General features: G+C 33.5%; 1 protein-coding gene across 6 annotated transcripts in view; it reads right to left on the bottom strand.

The window, feature by feature from the left end:
• Positions 1–21248, bottom strand: part of SPAG16 (sperm associated antigen 16) — a 913718-nt gene that overhangs the window by 443532 nt on the left and 448938 nt on the right. For 5 of the 6 annotated variants that reach the window (XM_026492020.4, XM_044381193.3, XM_044381194.3 and 2 more), the window contains one exon: positions 2534–2719. The exons of the other annotated variant lie outside the window; for it this stretch is intronic. In XM_026492020.4, coding sequence (XP_026347805.1) covers positions 2534–2719 — 186 coding nt within the window. The remainder of the gene's footprint in view (positions 1–2533; positions 2720–21248) is intronic. 6 annotated transcript variants of the gene reach the window in all.

The raw sequence follows: 21248 nt of genomic DNA, 5'->3' as shown, positions 1-21248 counted from the left end.
TATCAGGATCATGGAGAAAAGTCATTAGATCAAAAAGTTTGAAATCATTCTAAGTAGGGCTGAGTCTATTGGGAATTGATTTTTCAACTATAGTTTTTTTAAACACTGAATGATTAAAACATTGGAAAATATATTATATTTTAGAATGCACCACAATCTTAGGATTTTCATCTAAGCCAAAAGTGATAAAAATTAAAATTAAAATTCGACACGTGTTAAAACTTCAGTTATAGAAAATGAATAAGTCTTACAGATCTACTGTATAACACAGTACATATAGTTAACAACACTGTATTGTATATTTAAAATTTTGCTAGATTTTATATTAAAAGCTCTTGTCAATAATAATAATAGTAATAGTAATAAAAGAAGACAGGAAAAGGCTTCTGGAGGTGATGATATGTTTATGTCATAGATTGGTGGTGGTGTATACTGATTCATAGGTGTGTACTTATTACCAAACTCATCAAGTTGTATATATTAAATATGTACAGCCTTTTGTATGTCAATCATACATCAATAAAGTGTTTTTTTAAATTCCAGTATACTATTATAATAAATATTTATTAAATCTGATCACATAATATAGAAACATAATAAAATTAAGAATTGCATATGATTGATTACTCCAGATAAGCAAATGGTATCCATTTGAGAATTAAAACACATCTTAAATTATCACTACTCTAGATAGAAGTAGGTTTAAATTATATTATTAGGAACCATGTTTTCCCATGCAGAATATGCCAAACATTATTCAGTTGAATCTGAATAACTCAGGTGGGTTATGTTATTTATTCATTAATGTCCTGTATCTGTCAAGTCAGGAGACATAACTTGTACCTATCATTTTAACAGTAAGAATTTAATATATGGGATTGTTACCTATGTATAAAGTTGTTAAGTAGATGATTAAGTAGAGAAAAAGAGAACTGCCACTGTAGGAAAGAGCTACCATCCATAGGACTTAGTGAATAAAGGAAGTAGGGTGGATTGTTGAAACCTAGAAACTTGAAGAGGGGTGCCTGTAGAACTGAAACTTAGCCCTCTGACGAGGGGCACTTGTCTACTGGTATGGGTGTTCCTCAGTTCAGAAAAGGGGCCATGCTGAGCTGGGAACACAGACCTCTGAGGAGGGGGTGCTTGTTTGCTGGAGCTAATGTCTCTGATGACAGCATGATGCAGCTTTTTGTGCAAGCATTAGAAAAACTGCCAACTGGATTTATCTGCTGTGATAAGAACAAAGTGCGATTGCTGAGGTGAAGTGTTGCTAGGGTGATGCTCACTGGTCCTGAAGAAGCCCATAGGAACGAGACAAGGAGAAGCAAGTCCCTTCTTTCTCCCCCAGCCTTGCAGTCTCCTACAAACACCCCCTATTGCCAAAGCCTAACGGGGAGTATGCTGACAAAGCAAAAATGTAGTCTGCAAAGTTCCAGCTGCAGCATCACAAAAACAGGTATGGAAGAGTAAGTTTGGTGCTGAGAAACAAAAGCATAATAACTGGTACATGGACTTAGGAGACAGTCAGCTTATGCATAGGACAGAGCATACCCCTTCAATGAATCCTCCCAGAAAAACTGTTGACTTTTTGCAAGCACATTACTTGCCCTCTTTCCTAAATATGTTACCCAGAATTCAAGAAAGAACGGGAAGAGTTTGTTCAAGGTACTGTTTTACCTGTAACCCGAAATCAATAGTGTTTACCTTCACAGTGAGTCAATTTTTCTCCTACAAAATAAACTACAATAGCTCAGTGACAATTGTTTACCTAAATTTTTAGGCATCGTTATCACTCATATTTGGAATCTGGGCACTATTTCAATAATTAAAGTGATCAGAAGTCTGACTGATGATTTATAGTCCCTTAGTTAGCTGAAGCAGTCAGGATATTTGATAGAAGCTTTTTGTATCCTATTTTTATACCTAACAGGATATAATATCATACATAAATACATGGATGAGAGGTATCTGACACTGTAAAATAATAGATTTATCTGTCTTGAGTTAAGATAAAAATATAAAGCTTCTATATCATTTCACTATTGTGCAGGACTTTGCATACATCAAATTACATTAATTCTTGCAATTTATGAATTGACAAGAAACATTTAATTTGGGAAAATATTATACCAAAATTAAACATAAAGCAAGTAATTATCTCTATTATATTCATGTCTATTAAATTGCAGGTTTGATAATAAAGCAATCCTGTGGAAGGGAGAACTAAAATTCTAATTCTTTAAAGTATTTTTTTCTCTCCTGCTTAAAACAAACAGCTTTCAATGAAACAATTCTAATCCTATTACATAGGCTTGATCTTTATATTTACATTTAGAAAGGACTTATTATATCTACAATGATTAATAGAGTTAGAAATGGATTTCACAGAGATTATTTCAGTAGCTTTCTATAATTTATCAAGCAACAAGTTTTTTATAATGTTTCCTGGTGGTAGCATTGAGGAAAAAAAAAAAACATTACCCATGTATATTTATCAATGTAGAGAGTTAATAATGTTTAAAGTACTTCTTACCTATTAACATCCCAGATTTTGCTAGTTGTATCCAGTGAGGAAGAAGCCACAAAATCACCACAGGAGTGCCATGTGCAGGACCATACTGCATGGCTGTGTCCTTCAAAGGTCAAAATACAGTTGCCTTTAGACAGGTCCCATAATTTAACTGTAGTATCACCACTTGAAGTAGCCAATTTGTTGCCACTATTTGCAAGAATAAAAAAGGTAATTTGTTAAAAAGCTAATTTGTGATTATTTTTTATGAGTGGTTATATGCTATCAGTAATTTGAGTGTATGTGTAATCTGAGTTGTTTTTGCTTCTAATGATATACTAAATGCTTGAATCTTATTATCTTATTTGACTCCATACAATTAAATACTTATTTGTATTGTTCAGTAATTCAAGTTGATAGGACAAACTGCTGTTGCACACTTTCTAGATTAATTCTTCTATATTCTTCCAGATTAATTCACTAAATCAGTATTTTTTTTTTTTAGTATGTATTATTTTGGGGCTATGTGTTAAGTTCTGTGGATAATGTAGTCTCAGAATGATGAAATTTTAGACATTGGCTAAGATCATTTCAAAAACATTATACGATATAAAACAATAGACCAGCATTTTTTATGTTTGGATTAACTAAATGCTCCAGGAATGCAGTTCTGATGCTGAAAGCAGTGAACCAGGAATGAGATTTTGAGCTAGAACTTGAGAGAGGAAAGATTTTGAAGAGTTGAGTAGTTGAGGATGAGTCATTGGGTTTTCCATTTAGGTCATTGGTAGATGTTTAAAAAAGCAACAACTTTCAAGTAGTGGAATGCTAGTTTAAGAAATGAGTGGGTGTTAATGACATGAGCAGAAACATCTAGGACTTTTTGGTAAAATACTAATTCCAAGAAAACTTTAATTCCATCAGTTTCTTCACATTCTTCTGCATTGCACGCTCCTTCTATGTGTTCTCTTAGTAACTTTTCTTTCCCTGAATATAATGAGTTGCTTATTTGTAGTCTTTTCCTGCAATTTTTATTGAGAACTGTTTTTTCTCTCTGTTTCAATGGCATCAAGAGCTAGTATTGACTAATTGAAGTACTCAGCAAATGCTTCCAGAATGAATAAATACATGAATGAATGAATGAATGAATGAATGAAGTTATGCATAAAAAAATAGGGAAAGGTACTCAGTATTTCCAAAAGAGGAAATGGCAAGATCAAGATGAGTGTGTGCTTACTTGCTTTTTTTTTTTCTTTTTATGCTGAGAGAAATACATTTTTAAGTGCAGGGGAGAAACAACCACTGGAGAGGGAGAGTTTAAATGTGGTGAAGGAAAGGTGGGTTACAAAGTGAAGAAGTTCTCATTAAAGTTGTAAAGTGTATCAATTTTACTTTTCAGATTAGCAGAATTAAAAAAAAATGACTCTATGACAGGTAGTCATTCACTAATAGATATTTAAAACTGTCTTTAACTTTGCAGCTGTTGTTTATTTGTACATATATTTGCCATCCAAAATTTTACTTTTTAATACTAAAGACCTAAAAATACATTTGTCTAAAAATATCCGTGCAGGAGTGCCTGGCTGGCTCAGTCCATAGAACATGAAACTCTTGATCTGGAGGTGGTGAGTTCAAGCCCCACAGTGGGCCTAGCGCTTACTTAAAAACATATCCAAGCAAATGTAAAAATCAAAAATAATTTAACCATGCCTCTTTCTCAGATCTGTCCTTCTGATGGACCAGCATGCTATTATGGATATAAGTCTCGCTCTAGGATAAGAACTACTGTAATGTACTTCTGTCTGGCTGAAAATTCATACAAGTTTTACGTTTTTCTCCCTAGCTTTAAACTATGTGACAAGAGAAACAAAAATCACAATAGTAATAATTACAACTGGAATGAAGCACTTCGAATCATCTTTATATGTGCCATCAATTGATATTTAGTCGACAAGAAACAATATTCTCATAACCTTTTAATAAATTGAGGTTGTTCCTCAGGTGTATGAACTCAACCAAACCCAAAATATACAGAATATGAATTTCTGAATTTCTTTGAAATGTTTTGGCTTTTCAAAAGACATGGTTTGAAATATGTAAAACTGTATGTTTTTGGCTCACAAGAAAATAAAGACAGTTGAGGACTGAGAAGGAGCAAGAAAGAGAGAAAGAATGATGGACCAAAATTCAAAAGGTGCTCTAAGTCACACAAGAGTCAGGGTTTCCCTCAGCTCCACACAAATAGGAGAAGTCAAAATCCTCAAAAAAGAGAATAAGTAGATCCAGGTTGTTAGCAAGTACACTAAATCATTCTAATTTACATTTGGTTAGCTTCTCATTCTGGCTCTGCTGGACAGCCCGCGTGACCTCGGACAGGCCATTTAACATTAACACTTAACATTTCTGAAATTCATTGTCTTTATTTAAAAATAAAGCTCCATTTAGCTTAAAGCATTGTTTCGAAAATCAAACAAGAGAATTCTTATGACAGCACATTTTTAATTCTGGGTAATATTCAAACTTGATACTGTTTTTAAAAAGATTCTCTTGTGATCTCCAGTTTAGTTTTTATGTGGAATTGCATACGCATATGTCCATAAATAGTAGAATGGAATTCAATTACTGCCATTACACTATAGTTTCGTACAGTTGGGTCTAGCCACTCAAAAGGATTATTTGAATTTGTAAAAGGACTATCAGTCACAATATTCTCAGTTACTATAGAATAGGTATGTACGATTTTCTGTAGCAGAACAACATATAACCAAATTGTATTAAAATATTTTCTCATTCTTTTTATAGGTAAAAGATAAAAATTTTGGTTTCACTAAGCTCATAAATTGATTATATCAGAAAAACTCTAAACTTAGAATTTAGATTACTTGGAAAACATTAAGATACATTTGATTTACGTTTAATGTGCCCAGTTTGTGAGAGTCCCCCAAACTTTAAGTTAAAAGTTGAAACAAAAAGGGCTGAGATGGCTTTCATCCAAGTTACTCTAAACTCTTAGCCTTTGATACAGAGCTGCTGGCTGTATTTGGCTGGTGAGTGAGGGCACTGTGACAGAGTAAAGTAAACACCAGTCCACACAGAGAACGGTCTTTTTTGAAGTAAACAGTGCCTACATCCAAGTGCCGTTCCCTTTGTTCTCAAATGATATATCCTTCTTTTGTGTAGAAATCTAGAATCAACCAAGAATCATAAGTAAAGTGAATTCAGAAGACAGCATTCTGTGTAGATATTGCAGATTCTAGCAAAAGCAGAGAGACAATATTGAGTGTTCAGGAAACAGCAGGCCTTCCCTGGCTGGCTGCAAAACCACTGCCCTTACTTGGTTGGGTATATTAGTTGGAGCTCCACATGTAACTTTCTCAGTTGCTTGAGAAACTTCAATTGGATTTTCAGCTCCGTCTTTCCACTTTTACGTAGGAATGGCAAGATGCTGGCAAGTGGACTCTCCCATGCCTGGTATACAGTATTTATAAGACATAGTATTTATTGTGTGAATGCGTGAATGATGTATGTAATAAGGAAAGAGCAATTTCAGTTGTGCATAGATCTGTGTTAACAGAATGGAAAAACCTACATAATTTAGGGTTATAGATATGAACAAGTTTATGTACAGCGAGACATCTTGGTACAGAGGACAGAAAAATGTTGGAATTATAAAACTACTAGAATGTTACTAATTCTTTTTATTTTGTTTTATTCTTTGCATTTATGTTATTGTGTAGGTTGTAGGTGCAAAAGGACAGAAATTGGTAGGTTAGTTTATGAAACTTTATGCAGAGATCATGAACAATGGTGTCATCCTGAAAATAAGACAGGGAGGCCCGGGAATGCCTTTAAACTTTTAAGTATCAATTTCAATCTTGGGGATTATTTTCTTATTTAATTCTCTTATTGTATTCAACATGCTTCTGAGTATTCTCTAGTTGTCATTCATATGTATGCATGTGACACATTTAAATGGAATATTCTTGAAAAACATAACCTGGGTAATTATTTTGGTATATATCATACGACTACTAAACTACTACAACTACTAAAATATAGTTCTCACCCTTTTTTGAAATTTCTAGGCATACCTTATGACTTTGTTTGGAAAAAGTTATTTTCAGAATATTAAATCTATTTTTTTCAGCTATCTCAAAATTTCTACATTTGACTCTTTTCTTTTTTCTTTTGATTCAGAGTTCTACAAGACACAGGAGATTCATTTATTCATTTCACAGTTAGTCATATGCTCCAGACACTGTACTAGACAACTCCATCCATCATCCCTCTGTGCTTCTCAAACACACCAAGCATTTTTCCCTCAGGATATCTGAACACACTTCCTCCGGCACTAAGAGGCTGTCTCCCCTGGATATTCCCATGGCTTCCTCCATGACTTCAGTTAAAGACCTTCTCTTCAACTTCACCTTATCATGGAGGGCATCTGACAATTCCACTTAAAATACTATCATCCCAACTTTTTGCCTCTCTGTTACTCTTTACTGTATTACTTTTCTCTATAGCACTTATCACCATTTATTAAACTATACATCACTTATTTATTGTCTCTCTCTCTCTCTCTCTCTGCCAATGGAATGTAGCATATATGAGAGCAGGAATTTTTTTTAATTCGGTGCTATATCTCCAATGCTAGCTTCATACTTAGCGCATAGGGAATCTCAATAAATAGCTATTGAATCAATGTATTAACGCATGAAACACAATTATGAATATGCCAAAGTCCCTTAAGTCCTATTTATTTATTTATTAAAATTTTTATTTATTTATTTGACAGAGAGAGAGAGGGCACAAGCAGGCAGAGCGGCAGGCAGAGGGAGAGGGAGAAGCAGGCTTACCGTCAATCCTATCACGTTGTGGAGTTTAAAATTACCATCTCTCTGGGCTTAAAATGTGAAGACCCAGCTATTGCCTCTTTTCCCACAAAGTTCCAGAAGATTCCTCATTTTCATTCAGACCAGGACCCATGCCTCTTTCTCATAACACCAGAGGCATGAGCTCTCCATTTGCAACCCCCCTGTCTGTCTCTGGCCCTGGGTTCACATGGTCCGTGGGACAGGGAAGCCACTCTCTATTAAGAATATTTTTGCCATGTGTAGCAGACCTTCTCTATGTTCAGACTTGGCTGGCACATCACCAAGTCTGCTTACACACTGAAGGAATTGCTACAACCCAATCTTTTCTCTAGCGTTTGGGTCTCCCCCAAACAGTTCTATGATAATTAATTATTGAGGTTTTTTTTTTAAGCTCATTAACTTATCTAATTCCTCCTGAGTGTCCACTATTTACCAAAGATACAAAAGATATGAAGGATATGAAGTACACGTGTGCCTCAAATTATTTACTTTTTTTTTTTTGACTTTACTTATGAGAGTTAGAAGGCTGTATATAAAAGTCTGATCACTTTTTTCACTTCCCCTTTGCCACCGTAAAATTGCTTCTACTGAGTTGCTTGTGTTGTTGTCCCAGTGCCCTATAATAAAGTTAAGGCACAACACTATGAAAATCTGTATTATTGAAAGGTTGTTGAGGCTATTGTTCATTAGATTATACATTACATAAGAATATTAAATACTTTTAATATGGACCCAGTGGTGACATGCCATTCAGGTCTTAGCAACAGGAGTCATTACTCCTGCTGAACAGCTTGAGGTGATTTCTCTCATTGACAATGAAAATCACATAGCTAATTAGGTCTACTTGTTTCTGTTGATTGTTAGAACACTTAGGTACAAGATTGAAGCTCTCCTCTCGCAATTAAAAATAATATTATGTTTTGGCTTTTATTAATTAATGAAGGCCCATATAGGCAAACTATAATACAAAAAATTTAAAGTAGGTTATATGCATTTTATGTATTAACTTTACTTCTGGCTTCATCATATTTTACCTATTCTAAGTTATCTTTCACCCTAATTATTTCTCAAAAAATTATCTTCTTATATTTGTTAGTTCTCTAAATTCCTTTGGAAAATGAATGATATAAAATATAACTTAAAACTCTCAAAATGTACCACATGCTGGGGATATAAAGATAACCCAAATAAATTCCGCTCTTAAACACCTCATGGTCTAATAAGGTCACACAAATACGTAACAATTATAATATTTTCATAAGTATTTTAACAGATGACATACAGCAGATAGTGACAGCACAGAGAAGGATATAATACATTTTCTAGGCTTGAATGGTGGTCATGAAGGCTTTTAAAAGGTGAACACACCCGAACAAAATCTGTATGTATAAGTGGGTGTCCACAAGGTGGGGGCAGGAAAGGAAAAATGATGAGTGTTCAGCATGTGGAAATTGTGGCATAATCAGATTTTTTTAAGTATTTTGCATTCAAGAAGAAAAGGGTAATGGAAAAATTAAGATAAATAGATAAACAACAGCCAAATAATAAAAGACCTTCGCTGTAATCCTAAAGCATATTAATCTGTAGGCTATGAGGAGAGATTAAAGGGTTTTAAAAGGAGTTAGGAAAATAATCAGATATTAGCTTTAGGATGTTAACACTGGGAACATAACAAGACCAGATTTTTTTTTTTTTTTTTTGGCAGAGCAGAAAATACATTTAAGAATTAATAGATTTCTATTATAGGCTTGTACTTAATTATTGAATTTAGTTATTTTGAGATCTATGCTTTGTATAATCAGTCATTCCCAGGTTTTGGTAAATGATTTTCAAGGCAAGTGTCAGCTTGTTCTACTTAGCTAATGGATTTTTCCAAGTCTAAGTGGTATTGAATGAGGGCATGCCAATTTTCCAGTAGAAAGGTCCTCTCTAATGATACTACTTCTTTACCTTGTTTTGACCACTGATCTTAGTCCTGCATTATAGAGTTTTTCACTGTACTCTTTTCTAATTTTCTTTTTTTAATAAGTTTTTTTAAGATTTTATTTATTTATTTGACAGAGAGAGAGGCAGCGAGAAAGGGAACACAAGCAGGGGGAGTGGGAGAGGGAGAAGCAGGCTTCCTGCTGAGCAGGGAGCTCAATGGGGGACTCATCCCAGAATGCTGGGATCAGGACCTGAGCTGAAGGCAGATGCTTAACAACTGAGCCACCCAGGTGCCCCCTCTTTTCTGATTTTCAGGAATACATGGTAATCAAAATATGTGGGTGTGATGCTGAGTTCAAGCCTTAGGAGGATTGATTTGACAAAATATTTAAGGTCAGCAGAGGCAGGATACATACTTCATCACCAGAAGCCAATGTACCATCTGAAAGCTTTACAGTAGACAGAACAAGATATTGCTGTGGTTCCAGAAGAAGCACTGCCTCTGTTTCTGGTATAAAATAAGAGGTTTTCCATAATTGGAAGTATCATGTTGACAATTAAGATACATTTAAAACTAGCTTGGTAAAAGTGAATTCATGTATCACAGAATTCCAGAATCTCAAGCCTAGAAGAGCCCTTAAGTTCATATAATAGAATCACACATCCCTTGTTTTAATTATTTCTACAGATATTCTATCATTTTAATGCCCACTCTCTTTTTAAAATTTCGAATAACAGGAAAACTCAGTTCATTGGGTTTTAAGTAGTTCTGTTATAAAGACTTCCTTTTATTGAGCTTATTTTCTTCTGTATAGAAAACTACCCCTCGTTAAAGTCAGTTATAATGCTTGGCATCATTCCCCATATAGTCCGTCTTTCACTCAATAGCTTTCAGAGTAGAGGAAGAAAGCTACCATAACCTAGAAATGACACTCCATTCATTTCCTTGTCACCCAAATATTCTTATCCATGCTACTTCTACTTTAGAGGTACACAGGGATCTTAGAAGCTGTACATCCACTCAAACTTGACTCATAACTGGTCCATTTCTATTAAATTGGGCATGTATTTGTATTATTCAAGTCCAATCTTGTATTCTATCGCTTCAAATATTGGTAATAAATATAAGATTATCTGTATTTCCACACATTGAAATGTGAGACTGTGGTGTGTAATTTCCATTCTCTGAGGCAATGAGATAGTCTTTCTTATCCTTCCACTAATTACTTAACATGTTTCATTTTCAAATGGTTATTTTCCTTTCCACAACAGATCTATTTCTTATAATGACCAGCCTCGCATTCAGAGTGAAGTTCTCTTGATAAGATCAGTTTGTTTCAGGACAAACAAAGCTGTTTCTAATATTCTGAGCTATATTGTATTTCTGTCTGGGAACCTAACTGAATGAACATTTCAGTTTATGAATCTACTTTTCAGAAATCCAAACTTCATTAATTTAAATCATGTTTAAAGCCAGCTGTTTACCTTTCCTGTCCCTCCATCCCTGAAAATGTAGGTAAGAGAAAAAAGTAATGGTAACAACACACATATTCCTAAGTCCTCTAATTTCCTCTGGTTTCATAATCACTAAAATGTTTTACTGGTCTCTCTAGGAGTGTCGTCTGTTCCATCATAAAACCAGTGGAGTGGATAGGGAAATGATAGATATGATTTCAGCAGATTCTCCATCACATTTCTAATAAACTCTAGAAAATAGCACAAATTTCACCTGAATTTGCCACATCTTCATAGATTAGATCTCCTTCACCAGGGCTGTACCATTCATCAAGGAATTAGTGATCACAGTATGTATTACTTTATCTTCTAACTGTGTGAATTCTACATCTCAAGTCTTACAAGTATAAGTAAATGAGATCCTTTAGATGTACTAAATTTAGTACTCAATAGTAGCTCTTAATTGTTCTGAAAATAAAGAAAATTAGTATTGGCAGAAGTTAGAACTCTTAGGTTTCAATCACAGCTTTGCCATTTAAAAGCCTTGTGGCTTGTGAAACACTTAGCATTCTCAATCTTAGTATTCTTATTTGTAAAAGAAAGAAGTGATACCTTTCTACTGTGACTCCCTAATGCGGATCCAAACTAAGAACTTTTGCTAAAATATAATACACAAAGCAGTTGTGAACACTAAGAAGTAAAATTTATAGATCTCCATATAATAGTCTCTGAGGAGTTGTCACTTGCGTGGAGCACACAGCTTTAAAGAAATTAAAAAAAAAAAAGGTAATTCACGGGTAAGAAATGAATTGTTTTTTTAGAAGGATGATTGCTCTTGTTGCCATCTTCCAGGAAGTCAGCCCTTTCTTTAAGATGGCATTTTGTAAGCAGAATAAATGTGAACCCCTACTGTGCAATCATTCCATGTAAGGACTAAATTACTGGCTATGGAATAGTTAGCTACAGCAGAAGCTGGAATAAGAAATTAAATGAATATCATTTGAAGATATGGATTAGTCCTGTGTGCAATGAACTCAGTGTCTGGCAGTAACCCACTACAGCAATACCCAAGCTTTAGCCTGAGACTGACAACAGATAGCATGAAACTCAGAGAGTGAAATCTCTAGAAAATAAAATAGTATGATGCTGAATGCTTAAGGAAATGTATGCGGATGTAGGAACAAAAAGAAAAGGAATTCATATCTTTAAAGATATTTTACAAAACCACAACAGAGTCATAGGTATAAAATGATTGGGTATGGAGAAACTGATGAGGAAGTTTAAAATACCACTGAAAGATTCAGAGTAAAGACTGCAGAAACACAGTGGGCATAAGATGCAGCACGAGAACCAAATAGTACTTGTTTATTATTACTATTCATTTATTGAGAGAATAATGGTGTTAAAATTTGGCTGCAAAGTGTAGTCAAATATATATCAGTGTTAATTTGCCATTCGTTTTATTAAATTATGCATAATTATTTATGTTTAATCATTTTTTAAAAAATATCAACTAGGGAATTCTAAACATGTTTCATTTAGAGTATAAGAATATGAATTTGAATGACTTCTACTGATCAACTGCATGTTGGACTTGTGTAGATTTGGGTTGGATCATCTCAGATTTGTTTTACCTGCAGATCTATCTACCTGGGTAATGTGATTGGTGTCTGCAAATGTAACAATGACAAAAGCACTTCCAAAACTGTAAAACATTACTTAAATATCATACTCATCTCTGGCTAGCAAGAGTATTGACACATATGGGGACTTACAGCATACATACAAATGACAAGTTTCTTCATTTTAGTCCCTTTTCAAAGTTCCCATAAATATATTCTAAAAATTTATTAATATCATAAATAGGCATAAGAAAAATTACGTTATTACGTTTTTTAATTTATATTTTTGTATGTATAAAATTATATATAAAAGATAAAAATTAAACTAGAAAGACAAATATCAACAAACTGAAGAATAAAGACAATATGTTAAAATTCAGAAATACTCTGAAGAAAACATAATTTAAAAACACACAGGATACCCCCAAAAACAAAATACTAAGGTATAAATCTAACAAAATATGTACAAGATCTATATGAGGAAAACCATAAAACTCTGATGAATTAACTCAAAGAACTAAATAAATAAAGAGATATTCTATGTTCATAGATAGGATGACTCAATATTATCAAGATGTCAGTTCTTTCCAGCTTATCTACAGGCTCCATGCAATCCCAATCAATGTCTCAGAAAATTATTTTGTGTATATTAACAAAATCATTCTAAAGTTTATATGGAGAAGTAAAAGTCCCAGAAGAACCAACACTAATTCAAAGGGATACATGCACGCCAGTGTTTATAGATGCATTATCTACAATAACCAAATTATGGCAACAGCCCAAGTGTCCATTGACTGATGAATAAAGAAGATGTGATTAGTGTATATATAATGGAATATTACTCAGCCATAAAAAGAGCAAAATCTTACCATTTGCAATGACATGGATTGAGCTACAGAGTATTATGCTAAGCGAAATAAGTCAGAGAAAGAAATACCATATGACTTCACTTTAATGTGGAATTTAAGAAATCAAACAAATGAGCATAGGGGGGGAAAAGAGGCAGGGAAATCACGAAACACTCTTCACTATAGAGAACAAACTGATGGTTACCCAAAGAGAGGTGGGGGGGGGGGCATGAGTGAAATAAGTGATGGGGATTAAGGAAGGCACTTGGGATGAGCGCTGGGTGTTGTATAGAAGTGCTGAATCACTAAATTGTACACTTGAAACTAATATTTCACTGTATGTTAACTATCTGTAATTTAAATTAAAACTTTAAAAAAATAACACAAAGAATTAAGCATTAAAAAAACCCCACAGTATTGAAAGAGTAAAACACCACTGCAGGACTGATACCACCTGACTTCCAGATTAACACTAAAACTATTGTAATCAAGACTTATGGCATTGGTGAAAGAATAGACAGATCACTAGAATAAAATAGCCCAGAAATGGAATCCTAGAATTATAGCCAACTGATCTTAGGCAAAGGAGCAAGGACAATATGATGGAGCAAAGATAGTTTCTTTAACAAATGATGCTGGAACATCATCCAAATACCAAAAAATGAATCTGGACACGGATCTTACACCCTTCACAAAATTAAGTCAAAATGGATTATCATTCTAAATGTAAAATACAAAACTCTAAAACCCCTAGAAGATAACATAAGAGAAAACTTGGATGACCTTGGGTATGGTGACTTTTTAGATATGATGCCAAATTCATAATCCATGAAAGAAATAATAAATGAGCTAGATTTCATTAAAATTAAAAACTTCCATCCTGCAAAAGATAATGTCAAGGGAAGCCACAGAATGGGGAAAAAATATTTGCAAAAGTCACATGTGATAAAGGACTGCTATTCAAAGTACAAAAACAACTACTAAAACTCAACAATAAGAAAACAATTTAATTAAAAAATAGGCCAAAAACCTTAAGAGACACCTCACCAAAGATATACAGATATCTAATAAGCATATGAAAAGATGTTTCGCATCTTATGTCATCAGGAAAATACAAATTAAAACAACAGTGAGATATAACTACACACCTAATTAATGGCTAAAATCTGGAGCAATGACAACACCAAATCCTGACGGGTATGACAGCAATAGGAACTCTCATACAATGCTGGTAGAATGCAAAAACGCTAAAGTCACTTTGAAAGACAGCACTTTCTGCAAAAATTAAACATTCTCTTACCACACAATACAGCAATTGCACTCTGTGATATTTACCAGGAGTTAAAAATGTATATCCACACAAAAATCTTCATATGAATGCTCACAGCAGCTTTTTTCATAATTGCAAAAACGGGGAAGCAACCAAGATGTCCTTTAGTAGTGACTGCACAAATAAACTTTGTACATCCAGACAATGCTGGATGTATTCTCCTCAGTGCTGAGGAGAAATGACCTACCAAGCCATGGAAAAACGTGGAGGAAATTTCATGCATATTACTAAGTGATAAAGAAAAAACAGTCTGTAAAGACTATATACTGTATGATTCCAACTACATGACATTCTGGGAAAGGCAAACTATTGAGACAATAAAAACGTCAGTGGTTGTTAAGGTGTCTGGGGGTGGGGAGAGATTAGACGGAGGACAGATGTTTAGGGCAGTGAAAATGCTCTATATGATATATAATTGTGGATATATGCATTTAACTTTGTCCAAACTAACAGAATGTACGAGAGTGAATCCTAAGGTAAACCTTAGATTTTGGGTAATTATGATGGATCAGTGTAGGTTAATCCTTGGCAACACACACACACACACACACACACACACCCCATTCTGGTAAGCTATGTTGCTAATGGGGCAAGAGGATTATTAAAAAAATCTCTGTACCTCCTTCTCAATTTTATTGTAAGCTTAAAACAGCTGTAAAAAATAAAGTCTTAAAAATACAGTAGAAAACTAAAAGAAATGTCATGATATCAATCAAATTGTAGGCATGAGGGATGACTTTCTAAGCTCTACATTCATGGAAAAAAAATCACTCTATTTTTCCCCAAAATATTGACAAAAACTACAAGCTCCAAAATTCAATATACCAATATTTAACTAAAAGTAAAACAAAAATACTAATATTTCATAAAAAGAGAGACATATTTGAATCATAAATGGTTTATTCAAATTGAAAATAATCCACAAGATAAATTAATAATCAGGTAATTAACAAGCAAGAAAATGCAATTCATCTATACACAGAATAATGGTCAAGAAAATAACTGAAGAAATATAAATAGAGGTAAAATCATCTGTTCTGTCTACCAAAGTAACAAATTAAAGTCATTTTAAATTATTGTTATTCATGATTAAATTATTGATATTTTTGTGATGATACTGGAAGTTGGAGAGAGAAGAGCGGAAATACTTTTAATTCTATTAACTACTTTTGAGAATTCTCAGTTGTGCAATAGATTATTTACTAATTAATTGTGTAGCTTATGCATATTTGCACACTTTTCATACCCTGAACAATACTTCCTTGGTGCAAATAACTGAAAGTCTTCTATTATACCATGAAGGGGATTTGATTTTGCTCTGCACATTGGAGAATATATTAGCATTTTCCCTTTGTAGAAGTGAGGGGAAAAAGTGTTTTCCTCCAAATCTGATTTTATAATCTAGTCTAGTGAGCAGCTTACTAGCATTTTTAGGAATGAGTTGTCCTACCTTCAGCAACTTTCTCTCTCATGCCTGACTCTTAATCATGGCTTTTCTTTAATTTATTTCATTTTAGGTCATATGACTTATATATTACTTAAAGCTATATTAAAATGCCCGCCTGAAATGAACAATTTCCCATTGTACAGAATTCAGAGCAAACTTTCTCTTTTCATAACATAGCAAAAATGTCAATAATAATTGGTCATATGTACATGTGCATACTTATATGTACATGCACTAATGTTTATTATTTAATTTATATTTCTAGGTAAATATATATGAACTAGAGTGTAAAATAATTATAAAATATGTACTATGCATAATATGTAATATATAATATGCATTAAATATTTGTCTAAAGAACAACTAAAATTAAGACAATTCTCTTATACTGCTAGTCATCAAAAAAATAGTTTCAACTGAGTACTGTTTTCAGACCTAGTTTGTAATCTAATTTTTTTATTATGACAATCACTTACATAACTTCTTTCAAAAGCATGCAGAAATGGCCAAGCTAAGGACAGTTCTAATTAAATATCTGAAAGCTCTAACATACAACTGAGGGACCAATAAATAATGTAGTAACAAATACTATTCCTAAAACAAAAGAATAAAACACTTCCATTGATATCTCACAAATATGTAACAATATTAAAATTTGAATAACTACACTGAAGACATCTAAATACATGGAAAAGAATTAATTTTAAAACTGAATTCTCAGTAGGAGGTTTTTTTTTTAAAAGGTTTTATTTATTTATTTATTTATTTATTTATTTATTTATTTGAGAGAGAGCGTGCGCGCATGGGAAGTTTAGGCAGTCAAGACTAACTTGTTCCAGATTTCTCAACATTTGCAGCAACATGGACGGGACTGGAGATTATGCTAAGTGAAATAAGTCAAGCAGAGAAAGACAATTATCATATGGTTTCACTCATATAGGGAACATGAGAGATAGGAGGATCGGTGGGAGAGGGAGGGGAGGCATGAAGGGGGGGGTAAACAGAAGGGGGAATGAACCATGAGAAACTGTGGACTCTGGGAAACAAATTGAGGGCTTCAGAGGGGAGGGGGGTGGGGGATTGGCATAAGCCGGTGATGGGTATTAAGGAGGGCACATATTGCATGGTGCACTGGGTGTTATATATAAGTAATGAATCATGGAACGTTGCATCAAGAACTGGGGATGTACTGTATGGTGACTAATATAACAAAATAAATACTATTAAAAAAATAAAATTAAAAAAAATTAAAAAAAAAGACTAACTTGTTCTAAACTAACTCACAGGACATGGATAAAAATAAACATACTGACAATTTTGAGTATAAAACAGCTGTTTGGCAAGCAGAATACTAAATCCTCACATTCTCTCCTAATCTTAAAAGTCTGAAATGGATGCCAGTTTGTGGGTAAAATATTGCTTGGTGACCATGAAATTAGATGCAAAGTGTTGGGTTGTTTTAATACCTAGGATATGTATGAAGCCTGATACACTGAAACATTCTAACTTCTGGCTCTATTTCCACAAAGAGCACTTTTCTTCTCTTATCATACACTCTATCCAGACAAGTTATAATGAACTTGATATGGCTCTTTTATTTACACTCCTTTACATTAATCACTATCCAGCAATCACTTTCCCCAACGTCCATTAGCAGCATAAGAGAAAATGACTCAAACGAATTGATTTCTTTAAATTAAGAGCCCTAAATTTTAGTCCAAAATGACTTACAGAAGGATTTCTTTTAGCTCAATTGGTGGTTGTTCTTCAACAGGATAATCCTGTTCATACGTCAGGAGATTTCACTAAAATTCTCAAACATGTGACTAACTGTAGTAAGAGTCTTTTAAGCCTTGAATAATATGCCCAAATATTAAATTTTTCTGAAAGCAAAACAGAGTATTTATATGAACTTCTAAATGAAGAGTGCCACTTCATGGTGGGTCCTTCCAAGTATGGGGTTTTTCAAAGACTATCAATTAATTTCACAAAGATTAAAGAATACTTTCACAGTGCTAGCTAACTAGCACTTATATTAAACCACCAAAGGTTTAATATAAGTAAGATACCAGCTGTCCTTTCTCTCAAGAATGTCACAATATAGAGAAGAAACTAACACTCTACTAAGTAACTGAAGCCTGTCACTTGAGAATATTGGCTCCCATTCAGAAATTATCAGTTCTTAGTCCATGAGAATAGCAATATATGTAATTTATTGCCAAAGTAATGCAAGATCTTTGTAGAAAATTTAGAGCTACAGATAAGAAAATAAATGTCTATCCAAAGCATCCACAATACTTGTACTCTCAAGATAAGCAATGCATTTAGTTATATTTTTCCAGAATTATTTTTCTGAGACAACTAATGCAGAAAACTAAAAAATGCAAAATAAAAAAAGCCTAAGCTCAAAAGCATGTAACTTCTTTAATCAAAATGATACAATCTCATTATAAAAGGAAATGAAAAATAAAACCAAAATACAAAGAACATGTGAAAAAAGAGCATAATTTAATAATACACACAAAAATTTCACTGTCCAGGGACACCTATAGTCAATATTTGCCAAAATTAATTTCAGATTTCTTTCTTTACATGTTTGCAGCTAGAAATAGAGATAAATAGAGCAAATATATAATTTATTAAAATTAGAGTCATAGACTACATATTAACATATGGCTTTGCCAGGAATTTTTGAGTTTCAAGTACATTTTTCTTCCACTCCGCTTTACAAAAAACAGATGAAAAATGTGAGTAGTTAATATTTTTAAAGTTACATGTTTCATCCCTTGTTGTGATGTGTTGAGGACATATCACCTCTGTGCTATTCTTCACAGAAATCATCTGTCTTCACAGAAAACATCAACAAGCACAACTTGAGGGTCAATCTACAAAATACGTAACCAGTGCCCTACAGAAATGTCAAGATCATGAAAGACAAAGAAAAATGGAGAAACTGCCATAGATTGGAAATGAAAGGTAAACTAATTGCAACAGTGGATCTTGGACTGAATTCGTCAAGAGAAAAAGGACAACAGTGGCAAAACTGAAGACAACCAATTAAAGTCTACACCTTAGTTAAGAGTATTGTGTCAATGTTAATTTCTTAGTTCTGTTCATTGTACCATGGTTAGGCAAGGTGTTAATATTCGTTAGGGTAAGTCAGGTGTAGGCCATCAGGGAACTCTCTGGACTGTATTTAAAATTCTTCTGGAGTTCTAAGATTATATCAAAATTTAAAAGTTTCTAAAAATAGAAAAAAATATTCTATTTAATTTTAAACCATTTCTTCCAACTCCCAGCTCTGAAGCTCATGAAAATTAGAATTGTTAAACTTCTAGTCCTGGTGATCACCAGATTCTGATAGTTGTAATATTCTTTCCAAGTTTCAGAATATAAGATCAATGTATTGTTCACAGTTCTAATTTTAAATGGATTCAATGATCACTAGTTTTTTAGTCACACCTTTTCTCTTGTGATGTTCTCTGATTCATCTTTTTGGTTAGATAATTTTCATTGCCAAGTATTAGCTTTCTTAAAGAAGGGTTTTACAAGTTGTAGGACTTCAAGTTCTACTGTATTTAAGAAGATCGGTTTACTGCTGTAATAGTCCTGCTTGTTTTTCCTCAGAAGTTTGTCAGCGCTGCTCCAGTATTTCCTGGTATCGAATATTATGCTGGTTCTCTGTCACTTCATCTTCATTCATTTGTTGGGTGAATATCATTCTCGTGTTTTTGCGGCTGCTGCTGCTGTGATTACTACTTGTTTTATTCAGCAAGGCCAGGGTCATGGATTCTGTACTTTCTGAGTTCCTTAATACTTGGGAATAATTTACAATGTTTAAGTAGACATAATGTACGTGGATTAAAGTTTTCTCCCATTCAGCACTTTGTAGAGATTGCTTGATTATTCTGGTATTGATGGTTGCTACGGTAAAGTCTGAAATCACCTTGTTTTTTGTTTGTTTGTTTGTTTTTGCTTTGTTTGGTAGTTTTTCTACCTGCTTGTTTGAGGATTATTTTACTTATCCTTGAAGTTCAATATTTAGCAAGAACATATCTAGGTATCAGTGTATTCTAGAAAAGTTTCCATATTGTTGTGTAGATTTAGTCCCTCCTCATTTCAAGGAAATATTTTTTATATCTATAAAAATGTTTTCTGTTTATGTATCTATAAATATGCTTTCTGTAATGACACCAATTATTCTTACATTGAGACAGTTGTTTATGTCCTCCATATATGTTAACTTTCGCCCAAGTTTTTCCAATTATTTTCCTATTTTCTTTGCAATTATAATGATTATTACCAGCTTTCTTGGAATGTATATATACTTTATTCATCTCTTCCTTGAAAGATTAAAATTTATTTGTAGTTCTATAATTACAAATTTTTGCTTTTATACGGTGGGAGCGAATTTTCCTTAACTCTTTTGCCTGTTTATCTGTGATCTTTCATTTTCCCTTACAATCTAGAGTCTAAGAGCCAACAATTTTATATTTTTCAATTTTATGCCACAAATATCTGTGTTGAGGGGATGGGGGGTTGGGTGTAGGGGAACAACATATGGATCACGTAAATTTTCATTTGAAGGGGTAGAGAGCTGAGATGTCCTGGAAAATGCTCTTCTTTTCTGATTTTTAAAAATATTTCTTGTGAGTATTCATTCCCTTTAATTTAGAGTATTGTTTTTCCCTAAGGATAGCAGGACTCGGACACTTCCTAATAATTCATATGGGTCCTGAAAGATGAGACGCCTCTAGTTTGTTCCTCCAACATTCAAAGACAACCTGTGATGGCAGAAAATTATTTCTGCGAAGACTTTTCCTTTAGTTTCCCCTAGATGCCTAGAGTTTCCTTTTATTTACATATCCCAAAAGTGTGGATTATTGCTCAAAAATCTTAAAACATTCTAACGCTCCTTTCCTAATATTGTGGGTAGAATTGAGGCAAGTATGGTAGAGGTAAAATATTGTGACAGAATATCTTTAGCTACTCTTTTTTTTTAATGTCATAAAGTTATATGCGTTTCATTTTTCAATAACTGCTGAGGGACTGTGTTGCCCTGTATTACTGTTTTTGTTTCTTTTTAACCAGCAAAAGAAGCTCAATGTTATTTGATCCCCCTTTACCTACAATATCCCTGTGTGGTTCTGCAATGTCTTCTCTTTTTCTAAATCATATCAATTAACTGTTACAACATGTTGATGCCATGTTAACACCATGTTGATCGGAAGTACGCA

The sequence above is a fragment of the Ursus arctos genome, unplaced genomic scaffold (assembly GCF_023065955.2).
Source record: "Ursus arctos isolate Adak ecotype North America unplaced genomic scaffold, UrsArc2.0 scaffold_1, whole genome shotgun sequence".
NCBI lineage: Eukaryota > Metazoa > Chordata > Mammalia > Carnivora > Ursidae > Ursus > Ursus arctos.
Note: the sequence above shows the minus strand (reverse complement) of the source record. Positions and strands in the feature narration are given on the sequence as shown.